Source organism: Amia ocellicauda, chromosome 3 (assembly GCF_036373705.1).
Source record: "Amia ocellicauda isolate fAmiCal2 chromosome 3, fAmiCal2.hap1, whole genome shotgun sequence".
In the NCBI taxonomy this organism is placed as follows: Eukaryota; Metazoa; Chordata; class Actinopteri; order Amiiformes; family Amiidae; genus Amia; species Amia ocellicauda.
This window is the reverse complement of record NC_089852.1, coordinates 12,780,272-12,806,316: the sequence shown is the minus strand read 5'-3', so window position 1 is coordinate 12,806,316 and position 26,045 is coordinate 12,780,272. Positions and strand designations below refer to the sequence as shown.

General features: G+C 39.3%; 1 protein-coding gene across 2 annotated transcripts; it reads left to right on the top strand.

The window, feature by feature from the left end:
* Nucleotides 1-341: 341 nt before the first annotated feature.
* LOC136737707 (phosphatidylinositol 4,5-bisphosphate 3-kinase catalytic subunit gamma isoform) lies at nt 342-23,758 on the top strand. 2 transcript variants are annotated; one of them, XM_066698215.1, is made up of 11 exons: nt 342-466; nt 1,405-3,359; nt 5,795-5,860; nt 6,615-6,840; nt 7,015-7,109; nt 16,036-16,182; nt 16,915-17,005; nt 18,428-18,558; nt 19,479-19,590; nt 22,067-22,224; nt 22,695-23,758. In XM_066698215.1, the coding sequence occupies exons 2-11, from the start codon at nt 1,413-1,415 to the stop codon at nt 22,956-22,958; spliced, it is 3,237 nt and encodes a 1,078-aa protein (XP_066554312.1). In that variant the 5' UTR covers nt 342-466; nt 1,405-1,412; the 3' UTR covers nt 22,959-23,758. The 2 variants fall into 2 exon arrangements, with proteins under 2 accessions (XP_066554312.1, XP_066554311.1); XM_066698214.1 differs by having other exon boundaries at nt 1,389-3,359.
* Nucleotides 23,759-26,045: the final 2,287 nt, after the last annotated feature.

Sequence of the window (26,045 nt, the reverse complement as noted above, 5' to 3'; positions counted from 1 at the left end):
CGTTATAGAGGAAATTATGTATTCATAGTCTTGAAATAACCTAATGTTGTACTGGTCAAAAAGGAAATTTTAATATTATTTTGTGTATTGAAATGCTACTATACTACCTAACAAAGAAGTGCACTGGCGCACCATTTGCGGTAACTGAATCCAGCATAATTGACACATGCTGATATTCCTTATTAAGACAGTTGGTAAATTATGTTACTGTAAGGTGACACCATGTCATAACTTATCTATAGCATTAACCTTTAAGCTAGATCAAATGGAGGAAGTAGGGAGTTGTTTTTCTCCTGTTCGACTTGCTTTTCAGGTAATAATTTACCAAGGTATGGGGAAGTGAGAAAAAGCCTGTTGTGAGCCACAGCCTGTTGGAAAAGTTTCACTTATAGAAGACAAATGGTACTGGATTGACTGGCAAGTAAAACTTCACCTGCAGACACCTTTAGGAAAATATTTGGGAAAGGTAAGATATCTTGGCAAGAATACATTGGAAGTATTGAGTATCGACACCTCCTTGTTTTCTCAGAGCTAGCTAATTAATTTTGGAATATGGAAGATGTAATTTTGGCATGCTGGCAGTATGTGTTCAGCAGCACTCTCCATCCTGTACACCAGGGTGAGGAATGCGTTGTATAAAACTAACTAAGGACATCCTAAGAAAAGACACAAAGATATGATTGATGTTAAAATGCTCACTTTACAGTTTATTTTTCCCTGTTTTGTTTTGTTGGTACTGTTCAATTTGATGTACAGCCTTCTGATACAATTATAAAAAGATACTACAATTTGCTTTATTACAGTATTATTGCTCCATTAAGTTTGAATGACTACACAAGCATATGTTCTTACCTCTGCAGTACAGTACATGTACAGTATATGTACAAGTGCTTGACTAATTGCTTAAACATTTTGTGGCACTGTGTTATTCTTCTTAAAATATCTATATTGTTTTATGCCTGAAATCTTTAATCAAAAACAATCCCATTGACTATACTGCTAAAACCTACTACTAAACTACTATTTATTGATGTGGTTTGACTTCTCAGTGCTTAAAATAAATATTAAAATAATGTATTGCTTCTGTAAAATACAGCTTTTTAGTGATATTTTTAACTGATGTATTAGTTTTAAAATACAATGAAGGAATATGGTCAATAAGATGCCAATTGTGAAGAATAAATAACAGTTTTTTATTTGGAGCATAGAAACGAAAATGCATTTTTTCTAGATTATAGCTCGGCTATATATATATCAGACACATTGAATTACACATAAGTTGTTTTTTTCAATGCAAGTGTTTTGTAATTTCTATTCCTGTTTAATATAGAATAACAAAACACCACAAAAACAATCTCTTTAATCCTGTAACCTTTTAATCTTTCAAGGCCTGTTTTCACACAGACGGCTTAATGGCGCAGTACCTCCACAAACAGCAAGCAGTGGACCTCCCTCAAGAGGATGATTCTGTGTTCCAGACGCATGCCATCAAAGCAACCAGCCAGGATGGCAGGCTGGCTTTTCTCTGTGTGCTACCAATAAAGAATGCCAAGAGTGATGCCAACGAGGTGGTCATGGTGGAGCTCCCTGCCCATGCTAATGTGCACCAACTCAGACTCCAAATCTTCATGCAGGCACAGGAGAAAGGTCCTTACCAAGACCTCAGAGGAATTCTCGACCCAGAGTCCTACCAGCTCCTTTACAGGAAGGGTGAGGACCTGTATGAGATTTATGATGACTATCAGACCCTCAGGGCCTTAGATGTAGTGAGGCACTGGTGCTCACAAGGCATAAAGATGGATAAGATTTTTGTGAAGCCCACATCCAAAGGCACAGAGAAAAGCAAAAGTTTAGAAAAAGACCTAGCCTTCTTGATTGGACAGGACCTCAATGTCGCTGTTGTGGACCGCCTGGATGAGTTGAGCTTTGCCCGCAGGAAATTTGCCTCTCCTCGTAGGGCAGAAATCCGAAACCGTGACCCCAGTGACTATGCCACAGAACCTTGGATTGCTTCAGCTGCCCTTTCAAAAGACCAGCAAGTGACGCTCAACAATGGGCTTCCCATCACTCTTCATTACAAAGGGATTAGTTTCGCAGTCAGAGTAGATGCCAAGAAACCGCCATCTGCTGTAATTGAAATATTCCAGCAGATGATGTGTGATAAAGGTCTCTCTGTGGAGGACACAGCCTCTACCTTGACACTAAAAGTCTGTGGGAGAGAAGAATTCTTAACAGGAGACTGGCCACTGTTGGATTTTCTTTGGGTCCGCCAATGTCTTAAAACTAAACAAGAAATCCATCTGTCTATCTTCTCTCTTTTGTCAATCACATCTGACGAGGTGAGAATGGAGGACTGGCCACTGGTTGATAGCTTCACTGGGCTTTCCAATACTCATGAGGAACTCATGCTAGCCAACAAAGATGTCAATGATATTGTAATGATTTCCCTCTGGGATTGCGATCGGAAATTCAGAGTTAAACTTCTTGGGTTTGACATTCCTCAGCTTCCCAGTAAATCTCCCCAGTACGTCTATGTAGAAGCTTCCATCCTCCATGGGAAGAATGTGATGTCCTCAGTCTGCTCTGAGACCAAAGCTTTTGCAGATGAGGTGCTGTGGAACGTATGGTTAGAGTTTGACATGCAGCTTAAAAGCCTGCCTAGAGCATCAAGATTGGGGTTAACGGTCAATGGTATAACTGCTGAAGCAAACACCATGAAGGATCCCAAACCGCACCCATATGGAGGGAAGATGGCGGACTGTCAAAGGGGCAAGGGCAAGGCATTATACTTTGCAAACCTCTTGCTAATTGACCATAGGTCTCTCCTCAGCCAAGGGCAACACACTCTCCACATGTGGCCCATCCCTGAACAAGTAGAGGAAATGTTCACCTACGAAGCCGATAAGCTGTCCTCCACGACAAACCCGGATTTACCTAACTCCATGGCTATCACTTTCATCTTGGACAGGTACAGTTTTCCTGTTGTCCTACCAGACAGCCGGGCCCGCCCTCCTGCTGCCTTGCTACCGGACTCTCTGTGTCTTAGCAGTGAAGATGTCTCTTCAGGATCTCCAGGGGTGTCAGACAAGGATGTCCTCAGGAGGTTTAAGGAAGAGAGTATGCAGTATGGTTCCAATTTGCCGCAATTCCTCAGCACTATTAACTGGTGTGATCCTGACACTGTACAGGATATCCACTGGCTTCTTCGCAGCTGGAACCCCCAGAACCTGGATATCTCCATTGCTCTGGAGCTGCTCAGTTTTAACTTTGCTGATGACGAAGTCAGAAGGTTGGCAATTAAGAGACTGGAAAAACTGTCAAATGATGAGCTTCTAAAGTACCTGCTTCAGCTGGTACAGGTAAGTGTTTTTCCTCTATGAATTTCATCCATTTCTCTCAATTTGTATTGGTAGGTATGTGTTTGCATCATTGCTTGTTCTGCCAGCTTAGAGCAAAACAGGTCTATAATTTGATCATTTTTTGAAAAATTAATGAAAAAATAATGATCACAATGTATATCAATCTATTGGCATACTGGAAGATATTTTTTCCTGGAATTCAGACAACCCAATAGACACATGTAGTAAATGTAAATATACATTATTTTGGCCTAGATTCACTCGACTAAGGGGAACGATGACCATGAGCTGCAATGGTGATGTTTGGGGTGGATGAGGAATGCAAAGCAGTGAATATTGGGAAAGTGCATGTGTTGCTGGATACTTATGCTTTGAAAGGTGGTAGTCAGGTGTGAGATTGAGGTTATCCTTCTTAACCTCAGTCTGTACAGGTTAAATGCAGGAGTAAACACTGCGTGAAATATGTAAATGTAGCAGGTTCAATTCTGGGAAACATCTGAATGCAGGTTATTTTATTTATTTATTTATTTATTTATTTATTTAAACTTATTATACAATTTAAACTGTAACAATATGCTAATACACTGGTTAAAATTGAATTTACACTTTGGACTAGACCAAATCAAAACTTTGGCATGACACGAATTGTAAAATACAAACCTGTATCCCACTGGGTTTTAAATTATTGTTGGAAGTAATTTTCCACTGCTTATAAGTTAAATCAGGGCAGGGTACTAGTTTGTAATTTACAATTTGCGGGTCGGTCAAAGTTTTGATTTGGTCTAGCCCTTAGTCTATGTGTTCTATCCTCCCAATTCCCTGATATCTCGAAGAAACAGCAAATGTAATTTCTCTGCTTTATAATACAATATGAACTTTGGAAGTGTATTGCAATTTTTCTCTTCTGTTCTATTTGGAAGCCTATTGTTTTTCATCTGTCAGGCGCTGTATTATACAGATTGGACTGGCAGCAAGTACACATTGCTGGTTTGGAAAGTCTGGAAGAAATTTAAACCTCCTTTATCCCACCTTCACTGGAGCCATAGTGTACCAATGTGTGACACATAGTTTGTGGCCTTTGGCTGTCTAGATTGGGGATTGTTACCGCCTCATTACTTGTATCTACCCTACATTCCAAGCTTGTTTTTCACAGAATAGAGGAAAATCATAAAATTCTGACACCTCAAGAGAATATTGCACATGTTTGTGAGGGCTTAGCACCTCCTGGCAATCTTGGGTACTTAGAATGCAAATTGGCTGTATAAGCATCTTATTGTTATAATGTTCACACTTACCTTTTTATTTATTTTTTACAAAAAAATAAAGCTATTAGTTTTATGAAGCCAGAAAAAACACCACAGAAACAACTAAAAATTAATTATAGTTTTGTTTTGCTGCTCATGATGTATTTGCCAATAATTGCAATAGTCATGGAATGCATCAGTTCTGCGTGTATGTGGGGCTGGAATTGATCATGGAGGTCATATATGGTGCTCTTGTTTGCAGTTCTCATTCAGCTGCATTTCTGCTGACTCAGCACTGAGCATTCAGGATAAAACTCTAGTTTGGTGCTCCTTTGCTACAATATCTGTGATTTAATTGGTTATTTATTGAGTTAATACTTACAAAGAAAATAAACTGCATTTATTACATAATTAATTGCTGGAAGGTTAAGGGTAAACCTTAACAATGTAACTCTCAACAGTTAAAATCTTTCTATAACATACAAGATTTTTGTTTTGCTTCTTTCTATTCTTCAGATCGATCCCCACCCAAACACACATACAGTTAAAGGGAGAGGAGGCTGGTCGATCTGCACCAGTGATGTACCCTTTGACCTATTGTAGACAAATGAATGAACAGAGAGGGTCAAGGGGACAGGGGTCAAAGGTCACAAACCTGTCACCTTTCATGTTTTTTTAATTTCTTGACAGATGCCCTTACACATCTTTTCATTCTACTGCTTTGATTTTTTAGTTTTTTATCATTCAAGGCCTTGGAACAAACATATATTTTTAATTTATAGTAGACATGTGTGACCCTTATATTTCTCATATGCCAAAACTGGCCAAAATTGCTCCCTTTCTTTGTATAGGTAAAATATATGGGATATATTTTAAATATATTTTAGTCTGTGATCGTTCTATTTCTTTTCAATTTTGAATGTATTTAGTGAAGTTAATTTCTACAATATTTGCAACACGTAATATATATATATATATATATATATATATATATATATATGGATTAAAGACTAATATTTAAAATGTATGAAAAATCTGCAATTTTGGCATATTAGAAATATAAGGTTCACACTAGAAATATGAACTACAAATAAATGCTTGTTCCGTATGGGTTGTGTGTTTTTCCCTCAGAATACAATGTTTTGTTCTCTTAAGGTGATGCTCCTTTAACCCTTTCTCTCTTCTCTTTAGACTTTGAAAGTTGAGACATACCACGACAGCTTTCTGGCAAGGTTCCTTATCCAAAGAGCATTGAGAGTATGTAAGCTTGTTTTTTCTGCCCTTGTGATAGACTAATCTGGGCATTTCCTTTCCATCAACCTTCTGATAAACTTATTTATTTCACATGAAATATCTGAAATATCTAGTTCTGGTGTCCTCCTTGCATCATCCCCCCCAAACTCCCACTGCCTGATCAACCAATCAGAAAGCAACAGAAGAATTCAAAGCAACATTCCACAGTTGGATACTGTCAACTTATTCTGTACAGAACTGAGAGGCCTCTTACACAGCTCTGTCAAACAATCAGAAAACAGGGGGTCCTAATCGGAGTACTATTCAAATTAAATCCATAAATCAGGCTCCTTTATATATAGATTTATTTTCTGTTGAGCAACTAGGAATATTTCAAACCCAATGAGTTGCACAGAACAGAAGCATATGTGCCCACCCTGTTTTTTTTACAGAAGGGCAGACTGTAAAGACTTATGGCCTTTTACTGAGCAGACATTAAAGTCCTGCATAGTTTGAAAAGTTTAGCATGTTATGTGTATATAAAGAAAAGCTGTATCTTGTCAGTCAGATTTTTAGATGCCACTCATTCCCACTATTTATTTTTTTTATATACCACTAACCTATTGGAAAAAAAAACAAAAAACGTCGGAGATCTTACTTTTTCAGAAATAAAAAAATTATAGCCATTGCGTTTTGTGTACTTTAATATTCTGATAATCTGCCTTTCAGAATATGCTATGAATGCCATTGTATCTATTCTTTCTTTGTGTTTTGAAAGAGCAAACGAATTGGACACTTCTTCTTCTGGTATGTGCGCAGTGAAATCAGGGGCTCCCCGTATTTCCGGGACCGTTTTGCCGTAATTCTGGAGGCCTACCTGCTGGGCTGTGGCCAGTCCATGCTGGACAGCCTTCTCAAGCAGGTGCAGGTGGTGGACTGCTTGCACAGAGTGGCCACTGACATCAAGAAGATCTTTCCAGAGAAAAGTGATTTGCCCCCAAATGGTGAGTCAGTGCCAAAGAACTATCAAGAGCACTTGAGCATGCTCACTTGGATTTCTTCTTCTCACTTTTTCATTATTGTTTGGAACATGTTCTCTGAAGTGTAAAGCTAGCAAAAACTCTCTTTCACTTCTGTAAAGTGCACTTCCTGTTCTGTCCTTTTGTTTTTCTCATCAGCTGCGTGCACACTACAAGAAATGCTGCAAAACTACTCTCTTCCGCAAGACTTCCAGGTCCCCTATGACCCTCGCATTGTAGCAGGAACGATAATTGTACGTTCATCTTAATTCTTACTATTGTTTCATGTAGCCTCATGTAAGTATTGACGATGGTAAACATGGTAATAAAGGCTTGAACCAGGTCATAATCTTAACACATAGGTAACTCCACTTAAATCCCTCATTTGGTGCAAGACTCAATACATATTTGGAAAATCTATCTGAATGTATGCTTATTACAATTTGTATAACATGACTGTAGCTCCGTGAAGTTGCCCCCTCCATCAATTGCATATTATTCGTTTGTGCTGGTTTGTGCTGTTGAAATAAATGTTTTTGCTGCTTTGGTTTTGAAGATATTAACATTTAATTATTTTCGGCTAGTGACGTAACTCGCGCCCCCACAACAACAGAATAAAATCAAACATATCTCCTTAATTGTGCTACATTTGTGCTATTGAATCTAATGTTTTAACTATTATGGTTTTAAAGTTATTGATGATTCTTTATTACACAAGTGACGTCACTCAGCCCCCCACAACAACAGAATCGAACCAAACACCTCTTTTTCATTTTTGCTACGTCTGTGCCGGTTTGTGCCGATGAAATCAATGTTTCAGCTATTATGGTTTTAAAAATATAACTAAATTAAATTATAATTAAATTAATAGAAGCAATTGCATATAAAAAACAAATACCATACAGTCCTAGAATACTCTTGGATACACTCAAGTAGGGCCGTTGGAATACATTTTAATAATAATACAATATATGCTTATCAACTGCAGTATTTATTTTTCATGTATAGTTTATACATACAATATTAGGAAATGATTTGAAAAATATCAAATTTTAGTGCTATTTATAGACTAGGCATGGACTAGAATAGACTAGACAGGAGGTGTAAACATCAACGGGGAAGTTAATATTGGGGCCTGCTCTGTGTCCAGTGTCCTGACTGCAAGACATACAGTGAGGGAAAAAAGTATTTGATCCCCTGCTGATTTTGTACGTTTGCCCACTGACAAAGAAATGATCAGTCTATAATTTTAATGGTAGGTGTATTTTAACAGTGAGAGACAGAATAACAACAAAAAAATCCAGAAAAACACATTTCAAAAAAGTTATAAATTGATTTGCATGTTAATGAGGGAAATAAGTATTTGATCCCCTATCAATCAGCAAGATTTCTGGCTCCCAGGTGTCTTTTATACAGGTAATGAGCTGAGATTAGGAGCACTCTCTTAAAGGCAGAGCATCTAATCTCAGCTCGTTACCTGTATAAAAGACATCTGTCCACAGAAGCAATCGATCAATCAGATTCCAAACTCTCCACCATGGCCAAGACCAAAGACCTGTCCAAGGATGTCAGGGACAAGATTGTAGACCTACACAAGGCTGGAATGGGCTACAAGAGCATCGCCATGCAGCTTGGTGAGAAGGTGACAGCAGTTGGTGCGATTATTGGCAAATGGAAGAAACACAAAATAACTGTAAGTCTCCCTCGGTCTGGGGCTCCATGCAAGATCTCACCTTGTGGAGTTTCAATGATCATGAGAACGGTGAGGAATCAGCCCAGAACTACACGGGAGGATCTTGTTAATGATCTCATGGCAGCTGGGACCACAGTCACCAAGACAACAATTGGTAACACACTATGCCGTGAAGGACTGAAATCCTGCTGCGCCCGCAAGGTCCCCCTGCTCAAGCAAGCACATGTACAGGCCCGTCTGAAGTTGCCAATGAACATCTGAATGATTCAGAGGAGAACTGGGTGAAAGTGTTGTGGTCAGATGAGACCAAAATCAAGCTCTTTGGTATCAACTCAACTCGCCGTGTTTGGAGAAGGAGGAATGACCCCAAGAACATCATCCCCACCGTCAAACATGGAGGTGGAAACATTATGCTTTGGGGATGTTTTTCTGCTAAGGGGACAGGACAACTGCACCGCATCAAAGGGACGATGGACGGGGCCATGTACCGTCAAATCTTGGGTGAGAACCTCTTTCCAGCATGACAATGACCCAAAACACACAGCCAAGGCAACAAAGGAGTGGCTCAAGAAGAAGCACATTAAGGTCCTGGAGTGGCCTAGCCAGTCTCCAGGCCTTAATCCCATAGAAAATCTGTGGAGGGAGCTGAAGGTTTGAGTTGTCAAACGTCAGCCTCGAAACCTCAATTACTTGGAGAGGATCTGCAAAGAGGAGTGGGACAAAATCCCTCCTGAGATGTGTGCAAACCTGGTGGCCAACTACAAGAAACGTCTGACCTCTGTGATTGCCAACAAGGGTTTTGCCACCAAGTACTAAGTTGAAGGGGTCAAATACTTATTTCCCTCATTAACATGCAAATCAATTTATAATTTTTTTGAAATGCGTTTTTCTGGATTTTTTTGTTGTTATTCTGTCTCTCACTGTTAAAATACACCTACCATTAAAATTATAGACTGATCATTTCTTTGTCAGTGGGCAAACGTACAAAATCAGCAGGGGATAAAATACTTTTTTCCCTCACTGTACTACCTAGAACCTTCTTATATTAATCAGTTAAGCTCCTGGTTTTGGTGCATTTTATTACGTACAAAATCAGTATATATTTTTATTATTATTATTATTTTTATTTCTTGGCAGACACCCTTATCCAGGGCGACTTACAACATAAGTGCAAAACAAAGTGCAAAAATAGAGTTCAATATAGGCATTTACATTTACAAATTAAATTTACATAAAACATAGCAATTCAAAATATAATACATTTTACAACTTTCAATTTACAGTTTACACAGGCAAGTACAGTAAGTGAGGTCCTACATCCTGGACGGTAAAAGCTAAGTGCTGTCAAGATGTAAGGTTACAGTCAAGGGCTACGGGAAAGGGAGCAAGGAGGAAACAAATCAAAAACGCAAGAGGCATAATAACAATCTGTGAAGTGCTATCTAACGGGGGTTAAAAGGACTAATATTATAAGTGCTGTCTGAAAAGATGTGTCTTGAGTAAGCGTCGGAATGAGGTCAAGGACTCTGCTGTTTTGACTTCGGTGGGAAGGTCGTTCCACCATTTAGGGGCCAGGGATGAGAAGGAGCGACTCTGGAGGAAGGGGAGCGGAGAGGAGGTAGAGTTACTCTTCTAGCGCTGGAAGAGTGCAGTGGTCTGGAGGGGATGTATAGAGAGACAAGTGTCTGAAGGTAACTTGGTGCAGTGTGGTCGAGACAGCGGTAGGTGAGGGTCAATGTCTTGACCTTCCTATATATATATATATATATATATATATATATATATATTCAATATTTATTGACTCATCTTTGACATGTTATTTATGATTACTACATGTTTTCTTTTATTCAGAGCCCAGTGATGAACAAGCATAAAGAGGGAATGCACTGATAATACTTCTACTTGTGCTCTGGTGTGAGGAAATTTAAGATAAAAGAAAATAGTCAAACACTGTAGGACTGTCAAGGTAAAAAAAAAAAAAAAAAAAAAGGTAATTATGATTTTAATTTACAAATGAATCACAGGTCTGTTTAAACTGTCTAACGTCCTTTTTATTTTTATTTTTTATTTTTTTACTAAACAAAAAACAGATGCCAAAATTGCCAAGTGTTTCCAAAGAAGACATTGTGAGAGTCATCAGACAGCGGAGATTAGAGGTTGTGGGGGCTGGGACAATTTCTGTTCCTTCAGACTGAGTGAGCATTTTGATTATAAAATATCTTCCAAGGCTCTATATACTTTTGTTAAGTCAAACAGACATAATGTGTTGCAAGAAGTTGGGTTAGATTGTGTGGAAAGCCAGCAGTTACCTGAGTTGAAAGAGGTAGTAAATGAAAGTACTTCTAGTTGTATTTTGGTGCAGAGCAAGCAGACAAAAAAATGAGCCTGCTACATTTGAAGTTTCTTCATCGCCAGAAAAATGGAAAGAGATCATGCCAGAAAGTGTGCTTTATCAGAGTAAGGGTAGCAGGTTTGTCTGAGAGCGTGAATATAATGTCCTAACACGAGGTGCATGGACACACGTTATGAATGAGGTATTGTGGTTTGAAACAAAATGTCCCTGTACATGGATATTTAAGAGAGCCAAGGTTTTTCCTTCAGTTAGAAGTAACGACTTTGAAATATTTAGTTACTGTAAGTAGTGCAAGAGAAAGCTATTCATCTACTGTGATAAGGAACCACAGTTTAATTAATCAGTGATACTGAGGTGTGAATTGACAAACACAAGGGAAACTCCTCACACAGGAAAATGTAAAAGAAGACTTTCAGGTGATTTGCATTGTCGTGTTTCTACTGATTTAAGTGAAGGCAAGAAACAACCATGTACCTGGCATACGTCAGCGTCTCTGAGACTTATGGATGTTGGTGATCCAGAGCCAAGCCATTTGCACAATTTGACTGTGTTGCGTAAGGCTAAGCAAAAGCAAACTGACAGTGAGGTTTTTATTAAGGATCCTCTTATCTCTGTACAGTATATGAAATATTCAGCTCCTTACTTTGGCAGCATGCATGATATTGGGCTTGACAAATACTTTACTCACTATCGGACTACATGTCAAATGCATGCATAAAAGACAATCTAAAACACACTCTACAGTTTTAGCTTTTGATGCTACAGGCTCCCTTGTGAAAAAAATAAAACAACCTTGAGGAATGTCTGGCCACATATTTTTGTATGAAGGCGTGTTAACACCAGGCAACAATGAGAATGCAATAGTTCAGATGTTGTCAGAGAGGCATGACATCAATGCAGTTTCATCTTGGCTTATAGATTGGATTCGTGCAGGTGCTCCACTGCCAAAAGAAACAGACCTTACAAGGAGGTATTGTGAAGGCTTTCACACCATAACCAGATTTGAAGATGTACATTAATCAATGTTTTGGTGTCTTCCTGGGGAGTGAGACTTGCAAATTGCCACCTTGCTTCATATGAGTAGATGTTGCTCATTGTATTAAGATAGTGAGCAGGTGGGATTGTCTGAAAAAAAGGGAGAAGAGTAAGAGAATTTTACATTCGGTGCATGGCACAGCTGATTCAATCTGTGTCATTGGATGATACAAGAGAGCTCATTAAGGCAATTGTCATTGTAGCTTTAAGTGAAACAGAAGGCAATGAAGCAGGAAAGCCCATCATTTTTGAGAAATGCAAGATTGTTCTGAAAAAAAGGATAGCAGATGGATGTGTAGCTCTGTCTGCTGAAGAGGTTCAAGAAGATGATGTGAAAGTTCAAGAGCCAAGTAGTGCTGCTGATGTATGTTCAACACCACTGAGAGAGTAGGTAACAGAAATATGTGAAGAAAGCAAGTTACTTGTTATAGATACCGGAGACAGAGATAATCTGCATTTACTAGGCATCATTGCTTTTTTCCAACCTGCCAGCAAATTCTTACTTGGCCACGATATTGCATATTGTAAAAGGCATGATTTCACTTGACAGAAGTATGATGACTTGTCAAATAGTCTTATCTGTAACCCCAGAAAGCAAGGTATGCCCTCATGTTGTGCTCTACACAAAAGATGGTGTTTAAAATTAACAGGAACTTTAATCAGGACAGATTAGTATTAGTATTAAGCTATCCATATCAAACACTTTGTCAGTGTAAACAAAAAATAAAAAAATGCAGAGCTAATGAAGAGATATGAGACCAATAGGCTAAATAAGAAATTATATTGGAAAACTTTTTTTTTTTAAATGTTGATTTAATACAGTTTTGTTTTTATGGGACAATTAAGATGTTAATGCTTAATGCACTCCATTGATGACAATGTTTATTTTGAATACATTAATTAACCTGTTCTGAATTCAGCTAAAAAAGCATACATTATTAAAATGTATTAATAATTAACAAGTCTGATTTATTTTTCGTATTTTGTTTTTGTAATTAAATGAAATAATCCATAGAAAACACTCCAGAGGATCATAATTAATTTGTACTTTGTAAGGATATTAGATTATAACCATTAGGGATGAGACAGAATAGTCGACATTTCAACTATTCGTTAAAAATAGCCACTATTGACAAATTAATCTAACATTTGAGTAGTCGAATAGTCGAGGACAACAGCTGTGGAGTTATCGATGATCAAAATATTTGTCATGCACATCCAACCATAATTCACATGCTGCTGGTTTCACCGCCACATACGAAAGAGAAGCGTTTGGTTTGAGTCTTGTTTTGGTGGGGCTGAGTGATGTCACTCGTGTAATAAATAATCATCAATAACTTTAGAAACATAATAGTTAAAACATTAGTTTCAACGGCACAAACGAAGCACAAACGAAGGAGATATGTTTGATTTGATTCTGTTGTTGTGGGAGCGCTGAGTTACGTCACTCGCCGAAAATAATTAAATGTTAATATCTTCAAAACCAAAGCAGCACAAATGTTTATTTCAACAGCACAAACGAATAATATGCAATTTATTCTTTGTGCTGTAAGTGGGGGGCTAACTTCACTGAGCTCATTACCGTATATCTTTGCATGCATATGGAGCGAATTCACTGTCAAAATTAGTGAGCACAGAAATACAACGTGTACCTGCAAAACTATTCCTACGGTTTTTATTTTACGGTTACAATTCAACACTGTACTCGTTCATTGTCGTTCACATATTTGCAGTTTCGTTTACACATTTGTAAACGGGCCGTCGTCTTTTTGCTCATGTGCATGCTCATGCTTGATGTTCAAAACGACGGTCCAACGTCGGTCAGTCCATCCGTGTTTTGACCTGCAAATGTTCAGGCCCAAAAGTATCCTCTGCTCTTATCCTGCATCCAGTGTTTTCAGAGCACGCTGCAGTCACACTCCCTGTGAGGTACGGATGGGGGAAGCTTGACGGAGTATTTCTACAATTTGTATGATCCAATACACAGTTATTTAAAAAGCTGACGTCTTATACATGCTCAACAGAACCAAGCCTAATTAAATAACGCATGTAATATTAAATAAGTAAATGTGCAGTAGCTACTTGGAGAATTACAGATTCTCAGATCAAAAAACAACAGAAAGACATGTAAGATCGTATATTCAAATCACCCAGCAGAGACATTATTAAGGAATAACGAGCACCAATTTTATTCACAAACAGTAGATGAAACAATAAACGACACGGCTGATCTTGCATCTCAGTGATCGAGATCCTGAATCCTCCGGACACGTCTGGCTCAATTCTAGATACACAGATAAACCCGTATTAATTCTTATAACTGTAATTTTAATTGTCAGTATTGACCACTTTTAAAACAGTTATGTGTATTATCCCTTCTGTCCTGTGGCCATTAAGTTACATTTGTGGCTAATTGTCCTCTTACAAATACACACACAAAAAAAATGTGAACACTTCTGTTTTTCACTTCTGACAAATTAGTTACAAATTTAAATATATTCGCTACATAATTAATTACCCAACTGGCAATATATTGTCAGGTACATTCACTTTAAACCATTCCGCGATACAGAAAATTAAAATGTTATTTTGAAAACAACCACCGTTAATGTGTCATACATACAACATGGTACTTCATACAATTCAATTTTCTACTTTTCAGGACATTTAAACAACAGTACATTTAAACTCGAGCGCTTTCAAACAGTATCAGACATATTTATAATGATTATTATTCATACGTATGATATTTGAAAGATATATAGGTCAATGTATTAAAACAAGTTACACTGATATCGTATCTGCCGACCGTGACTGCTGTCCAACCATGCCAGCCATATGCCAATGTCGGTCCAATGTCCTGTGCTATCTGGGTAAACTATTACTAATTGTACAAAAATGTGTAATAACAGACTTTTGTGCTTAAGTTTGAATGGGTAAATGCTAAAATACAGTAGTATAAGTAAACATTCACATTATACAAGGACATATAGGGTATATTTTAGATCATACTGGACTGGAGGTTGCAGTATACATGAATCACATTATACATAAGAAAGCTTTCCAGGGTGAAAAGTTTCTGTTCCCTCAGTCTCTCAGTAGGACATTCCCTTCAGACCTGGAATAAGTCTGGTTGCTCTCCTCTGAACTGCCTCTAGAGCAGCGATATCTTTCTTGAAGTGTGGAGCCCAGAACTGTCCACAGTATCCAGATTAGCTCTAACTAGTGCATTGTACAGTCTGAACATTACTGCCCTTGTTCTCAATTCTACACTTTTGACAATATACCCAACAACTTGTTTGCTGAATAACTGAATATTATCTAAGTCCCTTTGAATAACCTGTGCTGCTGAGATTGTATCTGCTGAGCCACCTATTTTAGTATCATCTGCAAATTTGACAAGTTTTTGCTAACTATCCCATAGTCCAGATCATTAATATGGATTAGAAAAAGCAAAGGCCCTAGTACTGATCCCTGTGGAACTCCACTTACAGCCTCACTCCAGTTAGAAGCGACTCCTCTAATCGACACTCTCTGTTTCCTATACATCAACCAGTTCATAATCCATCTACTTACATTACCTTGAATGCCTACAGCTTCCAATTTGAGGATCAGTCTTTGGTGTGGAACCTTATCAAAAGTATCAAAAACCTTATCTAAGTATATCATATCATATCCTTTCACATGATCTACAGCTGCAGTTGCATGTTCAGAAAATTCTAATGAATTAGTAAGACATGCCTCGTTTAAACCCATGTTGACGATCTCCAAGAATATGGTTTTCATGAAGATGTTCCTCTATTTTCTGTCTAATCATTTTTTCCAACATTTTAAAAGTAATGTAGGTGAGACTGATTGGTCTGTAATTTATGCAAAGATATATGGTAATCCTGCTTTAATATTATATAACTTTACAGGGTTAACATCTGAATATGCTGACGTTTCACTGGATCTATATTATATTCTGCTCTATTTGTTCTTTAGCTTTACATCTAGTCAGTGTTGGGTTGTATAATTCATCGGGGAAGGAAAATGCTCTTTGAGAGCAAATCTCAGTAGGCCAGCATTTTCTCAATAACAATGACCTCACCCCTCCCAGCTGGAGAACTGTAAGGTGATGGCCTCCAAGAAGAAGCCCCTATGGCTGGAGTTCAGTTGCTGTGTCTCCGAGGGCCCCCCTGGCCCACCAGTGGGCATCATCTTCAAACACGGAGATGACTTACGCCAGGACATGCTGGTCATTCAGGTAAGGGAGTCCGGCCACCACTGCCAATGCACTGCTGCTTGCAGTTAGAACACAAGTTGAAAATGGTTTTCCATTATTGAATAGACAAGACAATGGTAACCAAGTACATCTGGCCAACATTGATAGAAAAGTCCAAATATCAAATGTAAAAGGCATCCATGTTTTGGTGTTGTATAAAGACGTATGGATAGAGCATGGACTAAGAAAAAGGGAAAGTACTTTTAGTAATTAGTAATTAGTAATTTTAATAGAATAAATTAATTAAATGTATTTATTGGCATCTGTACAATTCAAATGTTGAGCAAAGCACAAAGTTGAACAGTAATTCAAACCAATTAATATAATTTAATAAATAGACTGGGTTACATTTCTGCAATGTTTTCACTTTATCACCATTTTCAAAGCTTTCCAGAAAATGCAGTTTTAGTGTGAAAAAACATATTATTTTACATTTCAAAATGATATCAACATGCAGCTGTGATCTTATCCCCAGGCATTATTTTTAAACATGTTATTAAAACCAGATGCAAAATTGTATGGAGAAAATTTGAAGTTAATGGAGTACTAGCATGGTTCCTAAAATTATGGATTTATGCGTCTTTATGTGTTGCTAATAATGAGTAAGTAAGGTCTATGGGATTTATCCAGTTTGATGCTTTCATATAAGCAAATTTAAGATGTAAAACCCACCAAGTACTGTCAGTTGTGTTGTAACTGTGGCTCGTATTTCAGACACTGGAAATAATGGATTCTATTTGGCAAAAGAAATCCTTGGATCTGAACCTGGTCCCATATGGATGCATCTCCACTGGATACAATATAGGTAATCGACCCAAGATGATTTCAGTCTTCTTCCTGCTATGCGTCAAACTCAGAGTGCTGAGTCCCTCTGTGGGGTTGTGGGCTTAAACAATTGCCTGAAGGCTACCTCCCTGCACTGATCGATGTACAATGTTTGAAATGCCCCAGAAGTTTCCAGGCTCTTTCTACACGGAATGCCCTGAAAGAAACAAGACACGGCAGCCTTGCAATCGCGCAGTTGCTATGCTTGGAATGATTTCCCCAAATGAGCTACATCACCAGATTATGACAACCTTAATCCAGTGTAAAATGAGAGCACTCCATTTGGTATATCTGAGCTCTTACACATCCTCCTGTCTCAGGAGTTCTCACACCAGTGAATCTTGAAGAATCTCATTCCAATAGATTCAAACACTTGGCCTGTGAAACAATACCAAGCATTAACCAAATGTTTCCATTGAAGTCATTGTTCTGGTGTGCAAGTAATATTTGAAATAATGGCTTCACTCACTCCTGGTTGTTTTGAAGGCCCTTACTTGAATTCACTTCCACTACCTCCTGCTGAAGATAGAATGATTTAATTCTTTCTATATGGACTTTTCCATTTTTATGGAGTTGTACCCAGAACTGTAAACATACAAACATACAGAATACCAGATGAATTACTGTAGCATTAGCAATGTGTTCTACATCCCATTTTGTATTTTTAGTGTATAAACCTAGATATTTACCTATTTCACAACACAGTGGCTCCAATAAGCATTTCTGAATCAGGTGTGCTATTCCCATTGCATCAACTGTACATACCTGGTAATTGGCACATTCGGAAGATAACAAACAAGTAAATAACATTGTTCATTTGTGGTCATTGGAGATTTAAACTCTGGTCCCAGAAGATCCCTGTATTTTCTGCCCCCCCCCCACCCCCCATTCAGCTGTCTGTCTGATGTGTATTGCAGCTGCTTGAGAAATGATGGTTCTCTGTACCACCTTCCCACTACAATTTGGAGAAAGTAATTTGTCCAGCTGCTGCAAATGACCTCAGACAGACAAGAGCCAGAAGGACAGATCCCCCTGCACAAATGCCAGCTGAACTCTTGAAAGTGATTTTAAAATCTTGTTGAGCTGTGACAGATGCAAACACAAACCATAGAGAGTTCAAGCAACCCGTGGCAATAAGTCATTTGATTCAGTCTTAAACTCTGCATTTCAGTAAGTGTTTTTACAGATCACTGTAGATCCTCTGTAAGCATAGTGCCATACCTACAAACATAGGCCTGTATTTTTTATTGAATACATAACTCAACTCACATGGAAGACATGTTTGTAAATTTCCCCTCACAACGAATCCCCTGCAGTGTTTCTAACACCAAATGAAAAAAACACACATTCAGTGTATTTCCAGTGACCTAGTTTTGGGGTGTGTTCTTCTTTCTGTGGGTAGGCATGATTGAGATTGTGAGGGATGCCACGACGATTGCAGCTGTTCAGAGGAGCAAAGGGGGGACAAATGGAGCATTCAAGAATGACGCCCTGCTCGAGTGGCTCAAAGGGAAGTGCAAACTGGAGGAAATGGTAAGCTTGGGTGCCTCTGTTGTTGACTTGTAATTTATTTCACTGAAGATCTGAGTCTTATTCCCGTTCAGTCCAAGACAGCACTGTCATGATTGGTTGCACCAAGCTAACAGTCAATAACCCTTCCCCCTCTCCCAGGCAGTAGATAAAATGAAAACATACTCATTGGCCTGCTGCTTAGGTGATCACAATTATAAGATGTACGGCACTGAACTGGTGCACCACCTGAGGAAACCATTGTGAGGTCTTGTAGTGGGTTCATTACTGGGAGCAATGAAGGGCTGGTGCAGAAGCAATTTGAAAAGGCCAAGAGAAGGCCTGGACTGTGCGTCTTGCAGTGTGGAGACAAAGTTTGGAGAGTTTAGGATGATGTACAGTGGTTTGGTCAAGGCTCATCTGTGATACAGTAATCCATTTGTGGTGGTTATGTCTAAATAAAAATATATAAAAATAAGCCATCTCCAACCTAATTCATTCAGCAGCATGCAGGTGGCTGATTGAAAGTCGGAGTGTGCTCGCTGTAGTCAAGTGGCCACAGCGGGGTGGGGTGTGTGTGGTGGGACTGTTTTTCTGACTGTTCTAAAACAGTTGGTGTTGTTAGTGTGAGTGCCCTACTTACTGTTACCTGCTCCTACTCACGGATAGTCCATCAGGATGTGATGCGAACTGTAGAGAGGGGAGGGGTAGCTTTTGTCATGCATTTGAAGGCGATCCTCTCAGTGCTATCCTGTATCTATGCTGAAGCATAGGATCATTTTGCAGGAATATTTAATTGCACTGCATGCTAGCCTCAATTTTGCTTGCACTAGCAATGAGATAAAAGCAAGGTCTTTGTTTTCCCTTTTTCTTTGAAAGGGTTTCGATCTTGTCTTTGTTATTAAGTTGCTTTACAGCCTACTTCATGTTCTTTTGTGCTGCAGTACTATCAAGCCATGGAGAGATTTGTCACTTCCTGTGCAGGATACTGTGTGGCTACCTATGTACTGGGAATAGGAGATCGCCATAACGACAACATTATGATCACAGAGCAAGGTATGGTCATTTTCAAGGTAATTTTAAGATGATAATGCCAAAGGAGCTGTCGCATTTTCATTATTATTATAATTATTATATATATTTGTACTTGTTTTCTACATGAATCAGCATGATTATGTTTTTTCTTTATGCTTAACTTATATCCACCAAGCCCTGAAATCTTAAGCACAGCCAATGTGGTATTTATACAACACAACACCAAGCAGAAAAATAGAGCAGATACTCACCTGATAGTATCTGGTTGCTTGGCCTTGTGCGTCACTTGACCAGGGCCTGATGCAGACACTCCTATGGAAAGCTGATCTTAATTGAAGTGACAGAAGAGTTGTGAATTCATATGGGTGTATGTATTACCTTCATTCTAACACTGCCCTCCATCCCTCATCCTAATTCTAACCCTAAAGATGACTGTACATTTATACCTCTCTGTGTCGAATCCATTGTTCTGGTGCTTCCTGTTGGCAATAGTGACAGAGCCTTCTTATTCAGAGGAAGCAAATTCCTTTTTGCAAAACGGATTAACTCGGAAGGCATTTACTCATCTATTTGGAGACATCCTCTCTGAAGATATTGCTTTACTTGCGATATTTACCCAGCCTATCAAATAACACAGCACCAGAAACATGTGTGGACAGCAAGAGTAATAAAATGTGTGTGGTGGGTGGGCGTCTATTGCTATACACTAAGACTGCCCAGTGATTAAGGACTTTTGTAGGTTGACTTAGTTAAAATATATATATATATATATATATATATATATATATATATGGTTTATTAGATCATTAAGAAGAGCATGTACACCTCCCTGTACCAGTGTTCTCCAGCCCTCATGAAACATATCATTGATTCTCTGGGATCAAGCTCTCACAATAGGAGGTTCCCTGGAGATATCGGCCCATAAACTCCAGCCCAACAATGACTGCTAATTCTGGTGATGTGAGCGCTACCCAGCAGAACAGGGAATTGGAGAGGATGTTGCACAGGGAGTATAGGGATATTATTAGAGTGGCCATTCTAGGGATAGGAGATACATTTCTCACATAAGTAAAAATAAATAAGTATATATAGATAAATAGTAGTCTTTCAGCAATTAGAGGTCAGAGATATAAGCAACTACAGAGGGGAATTCATATATTTAGTATAATATGTTATAAACTTACCTTGCAAAAAAATAAGAAGTCACTAAACTAATATATATTTAAGTTTGTGTTGAGGTGAATAAAACTGGTCTACAGGGAACTGATGCACTTAAAGAGCCTATTGGACCTCATACAGTGCCATCCAGTAAGAAACAGATGGTGTATAAAGATGACATGATTACAGTGTACCAGTGAGTAATAACGGGCTGTGTGTGCTGCTCCAGTTCCTGACAATTCTTCTGATCTTACATAATGGGCTGTGTAAAAATAAAGAAACTAAATAGATGCACAATCAAGCTACATTATGCTGGATGAGATCAAGACCGAGTGTGACAGCTTTGTTTTTCATCACATGGCAACAAAGCAGTCAATCAGCATGTCCTTCCTGTGAATAACCTTAAACAGGATATCTCCTGATTGCTCTGAGATGTGTTGCTGTGATTCAATTTCAGTCCATTTTCTTTTTTCCCCCTTTAAGATACATCTAAATGTGATAATAAATTTTCATTCAGTCCCATTTCCTTCCATCAAATCAACTGTAAATCACATAAAATAAATGTAAACGATTGAATTAAATACAAACGTGAGGTATCTGTCTTTGTCCTGGCTCTTGCCTCAGACTGCTGAAAGAGTGCAGAGCCGCCTTGTGGTGCACTCTGGGAACTGCATGCTGATCTAACAAAAAAGAGCACTGCCCTGGAGGCCCAGATCAGGGCCTGCATTCAGCTCAGATGTTGGATTGTCCTGGAGGTGGAGTTTCCCTTCAGGCCTAATGATTGGTTAACTTCATTTATTGCGGAAGGTGGGACTACAGTTTCATGAGGAACAGTTGATTGGTGGAATGCAGGAGTTGGGCATCTTTTTTCTGAGAATGTCAGATAATGAGAATGACTAGTGTAAAGGGCTTTGTGGTCCACTGGTACATGAAATATACTCATCAGTGGTTTCCCAGTTTAAGCCCCAGAACTGCTGCCGCTTCACTGTGCCACTCTGAGCAATGTGTTTGAGCCTGCCTGTGCTCTGGGCTGTGGGGGTGAAGCCATACTGAGGGCCTGCTGTCAGTGGCTCTGCGGCCATTGTTACTGTATCAGTTCACAGCTGGTTGAAATAAAGTGACCTGGAAATTCCGGTCATCTGTCATGTTACCTTTCATTACAGCTAGTCTGAATTAAACACAGGAGTTTCCATAGTCTGTTTATCATGGGGATTGTACAAAGCAAATGCATATAACCATTTTAAAGAGAGGTAGGTAACCTGACACCCTGCTTTTCCCTTCAAGGCTGTAAGAGTGCATTGCTGCCACTGGATCTTTTAGTGCACATTTTTCTCACCAGGGAACCTCTTTCACATTGATTTTGGCCACATCCTTGGGAACACGAAGCGATTTCTGGGAGTGAACAGGGAGCGAGTGCCCTTTGTCCTGACACCAGACTTCCTGTACATCATGGGCAGAGTCAACAAGAAGTCCAGCCTCTACTTCAAGAGGTTCAAGGTGAGAGGGGAATCTTATTGCTCTAAGCCAAGTTAGCAGTCTTTCAGGCCAGCCTTCTTGGGTTTCCGAGGTTGAAATCTAGCTCAAGATTATGGACATGTAGTTTAATTGGTTCAAGCACATTGGTCATTTCTCCCAATACATAGAAAAACACTCAGTCCAATGGACTTCCTTGACAAAGTCTGTCCTCTTACTTGGCATGTTGTTTCTGCTGTATCAGTGTTGGAATCATAGTCCAGAAGGAAGTGTTTTGCCTGAAGCCATGCATCAGATTTATGCATGTGTGTGCCTACAGGTTTCTGAGGCTGGTTGTAGGCAGGAGTTGGGTGGAAGGTGAGCAGACATTGGAGGAGTAGAATGCACTGTTTCAAAAATGAAAGATAAATGATTCACCATTTAAAATTTTCATGGAGAAAAACCAAAGGCAATGCTCAGAGCGGGTCACTGTGACAGCTCCCTGTCCTCTGCAGGAGACGTGTATCCAGGCCTACCTGGAACTGCGCTGTCACTCTGGCCTGCTGATCACCCTCTTCTCCCTCATGACACTCACGGGCATCCCTGAGCTCAGCTGCTCCGAGGACATCCTCTACCTGAAGGAGGCCCTGCAGGTGGAGCGGGACGAGGGCTCCGCTCGGGAGCACTTCCTCCAGCAGATCAACATCTGCGAGCAGCTGGGCTGGACGGTCCAGGCCAACTGGTGGATTCACCTGCTGGTCGGCATCAAACAGACCTGAGGGGCTGGAGTCTCTCCCTTAGGGCAAGCAGCAGCACCACGGGCTTGTATGTACCTTGTTCCTCAGCCAGGCAACACTGTCTGTAGTGTTTGTAGTGGGTCTGTGATGGGCAGCCCTTCCAAACCCTTGCACTGTTGGACAGGGCCAAAACCTTTCCTTTATAATAACCAGTCAGGTTATTGGCAGGGATTGGCATTGTGTCCGTGTTAAAACAAAATCAGGTCCATTACTAATTTATTCAAAATAACGTACGACTTACAGGCTGTTGAGAAATATACATTTTACCTATGAAACCTAATTTTGCAATTGCTACGTTAGCTACGTTCACATTGTGAACGTTTTTTTTTTTATTATTAGTTAGCGCTGCTGCCTCATGGGTCCTGGGTTTGATTCAAAGCTGGGGGGTCTGTCTGTGTGTAGTTTGCACATTTTCCCCATCTCTGCATGCCTTTAAATTAAATACACACTTCGTGTACAGGCTAATTTTCCCCCAAGCCATGTGTAATTAATTTAAAACTAATTATTAATTAAACTTTAATTGCATGTTTTTTTATATTATTTGTTTATGCAAGTTGGTACATTTATATGGAATTGAAATTTCTATAGATATGTAATACAGATGTTACATTTAATATGAATTTCAAAAGCAATCTTTTTTCTATATCCTGTTATTAAAAAATGGATATATTCTAGATCTTTATTCCCTTTAATGGCATCAGGAGGAAGCGCAAAGTAAGTATTTCATTGTACAGTGTAACTTGTTTCTCTGTGCACATGACAATAAAGGACTTGAACATGAATTTAAGAGAGCCCATTTGGTATATGAGCATGGTACAAGTGACGTAACCTCTCTGTAAATCAGTACAACGTATTGAGTACAGTGATTGGCATAGCAGGCTTATCACTACTGGCTGGAAGGAGCTGCTACTGTGTGGACTGCGGAGCACTTGGAGGGGCGCCTGTGGTGAGTGGTTCAAATCCCGAGAGGGGAGCTCTGACTGCACCAACTACACATGTCCGTAACTGAGTCTTGTAATTTAGTCATGTCCGCGTCATGCAACGTCATGGTGCCAACCCCTGATTGGGAGGGTTAAGTGGCACACAATGTTACATGGTTTTTGTAAAAGGGAAGTCTGCATATTTCTAATAGGCTGTAGATAGACTAATAGACTCTAATCTAGACTGTACTGCATGTTATTTTATATGCTGTGTGACTTTATCCATGTGTCAATGTAATACAACCCCAATTCTGAAAAAGTTGTGACAAGTTGGAAAATGCTAATAAAAACAAAGAGGAGTGATTTGTAAATGTACTTTGACTTGTATTTAAACAAAAAACATATAAAGACAAGGTATTTGTTTTTAATCAACTGCATCGTTTTTTGAAGGTAAATGTTTATTTTGAAATTGATGCATTCAACACGTTCCAAAAAAGTTGGGACGGGCAATTTAGGACTAATATCGATGTGACAAGTTGAAATAAGGAGGTGATGTGAAACAGGTGAGGCAATCGTGTAATCATTGTATATAAGGAGCCTCCAAAATATGCCTAGTCCTTCAAGAGCAAGGATGGGTCGAGGGTCGCCAATCTGCCAAGAATAATCCAACACTTTGAGAACAACATTCCCCAAAGACAAATCTGTAGGATTTTGGGCATTTCACCTTCTACAATGCACAATATAATTAAAAGATTCAAGGAATCCAGTCAAATCTCGGTGCGTAAAGGGCAAGGCCGAAAACCACTTCTGAATGCGCTTGATCTCCGATCTCTCAGACGTCACTGTCTTAAAAACCGTCATGAGTCTGTAATGGATATCCTGACATGGGCTCGGGAACACTTTGGTAAACCTTTGTCAGTCAACACCATTCGCTGCTGCATCCACAGATGCAAGTTAAGGCTTTACTATGCAAAGCAGAAGCCATACATCAACACTGTCCAGAAGCCCAGCCGACTTCTCTGGGCTCAGTCTCACCTGAGATGAACAGTAGCACAGTGAATTCGTGTTTTGTGGTCCAACGAGTCAACATTTCAAATAGTTTTTGGACAAAACAGCTGTCATGTTCTCCGGGCCAAAGAGGAAAAGGACCATCCAAGCTGTTATCAGCGTCAGGTCCAAAACCCAGCGTCTGTCATGGTATGGGGGTGTGTCAGTGCCCAAGGCATAGGTAACTTGCACATCTGTGAGGGCACCATTAATGCAGAAAGATATGTACACATTTTGGAGCAACATATGCTGCCATCCAGATGTTGTCTTTTCCAGGGACGTCCCTGCATTTTCCAGCAGGACAACGCCAAACCACATTCTGCCCGGATTACAAGCGCATGGTTGCGTAAGCAGAGAGTGTGGGTGCTGGCATGGCCTGTCTGCAGTCCTGACCTGTCTCCCATTGAGAATGTGTGGCGCATTATGAAGCGCAAAATAAGGCAACGAAGGCCCCGTACAGTTGCGCAGCTGAAGAAATGCATAATGGATAAATGGGGGAAAATTCAGCTCGCTTAACCAACTGGTGTCTTCAGTGCCCAAATGCTTAATAAGTGTTATTAAAAGAAAAGGTGATGTTACACAGTGGTTAACAGTCGACTGTCCCAACTTTTTTGGAGTGTGTTGCAGTCACCAGATTTGAAATAAGTGTATATTTTCAAAAATAAATTAAATTCACAAAGTAAAACATCAAATAATGTGTTAATAATGTGTTTTCAAATGACTCTTTGTTTGTTTGTTTGCATTTTCCATACTGTCCCAACTTTTTAGTTGTAGTTCCCCGTGTCACTTCCTGTCATTCAGCTATTGTTTCTCTTTTTACTTTACTAGAAGAATTAGATGACATAGCAAATAAGAATCTGTGTGTGTCTGTGGGGGGAATCTAAAATGTTATCAGTTTATGCCTATTTCGATGTATATTAAATCACGTATTTTGCACTTTTTTTTACATAATCCCTGAAGGAGAGAAAACAGGTTACATTGCTTCCCAAATGTTCCACATTTAACCAGGGTCACTTTCCATATGTACTTGTCCACTCTGTGTATTTGTTTATTGTTATTAATCATAAAAAAACAGCCAGTTTTTCCTGGCTAGGGCTTGATT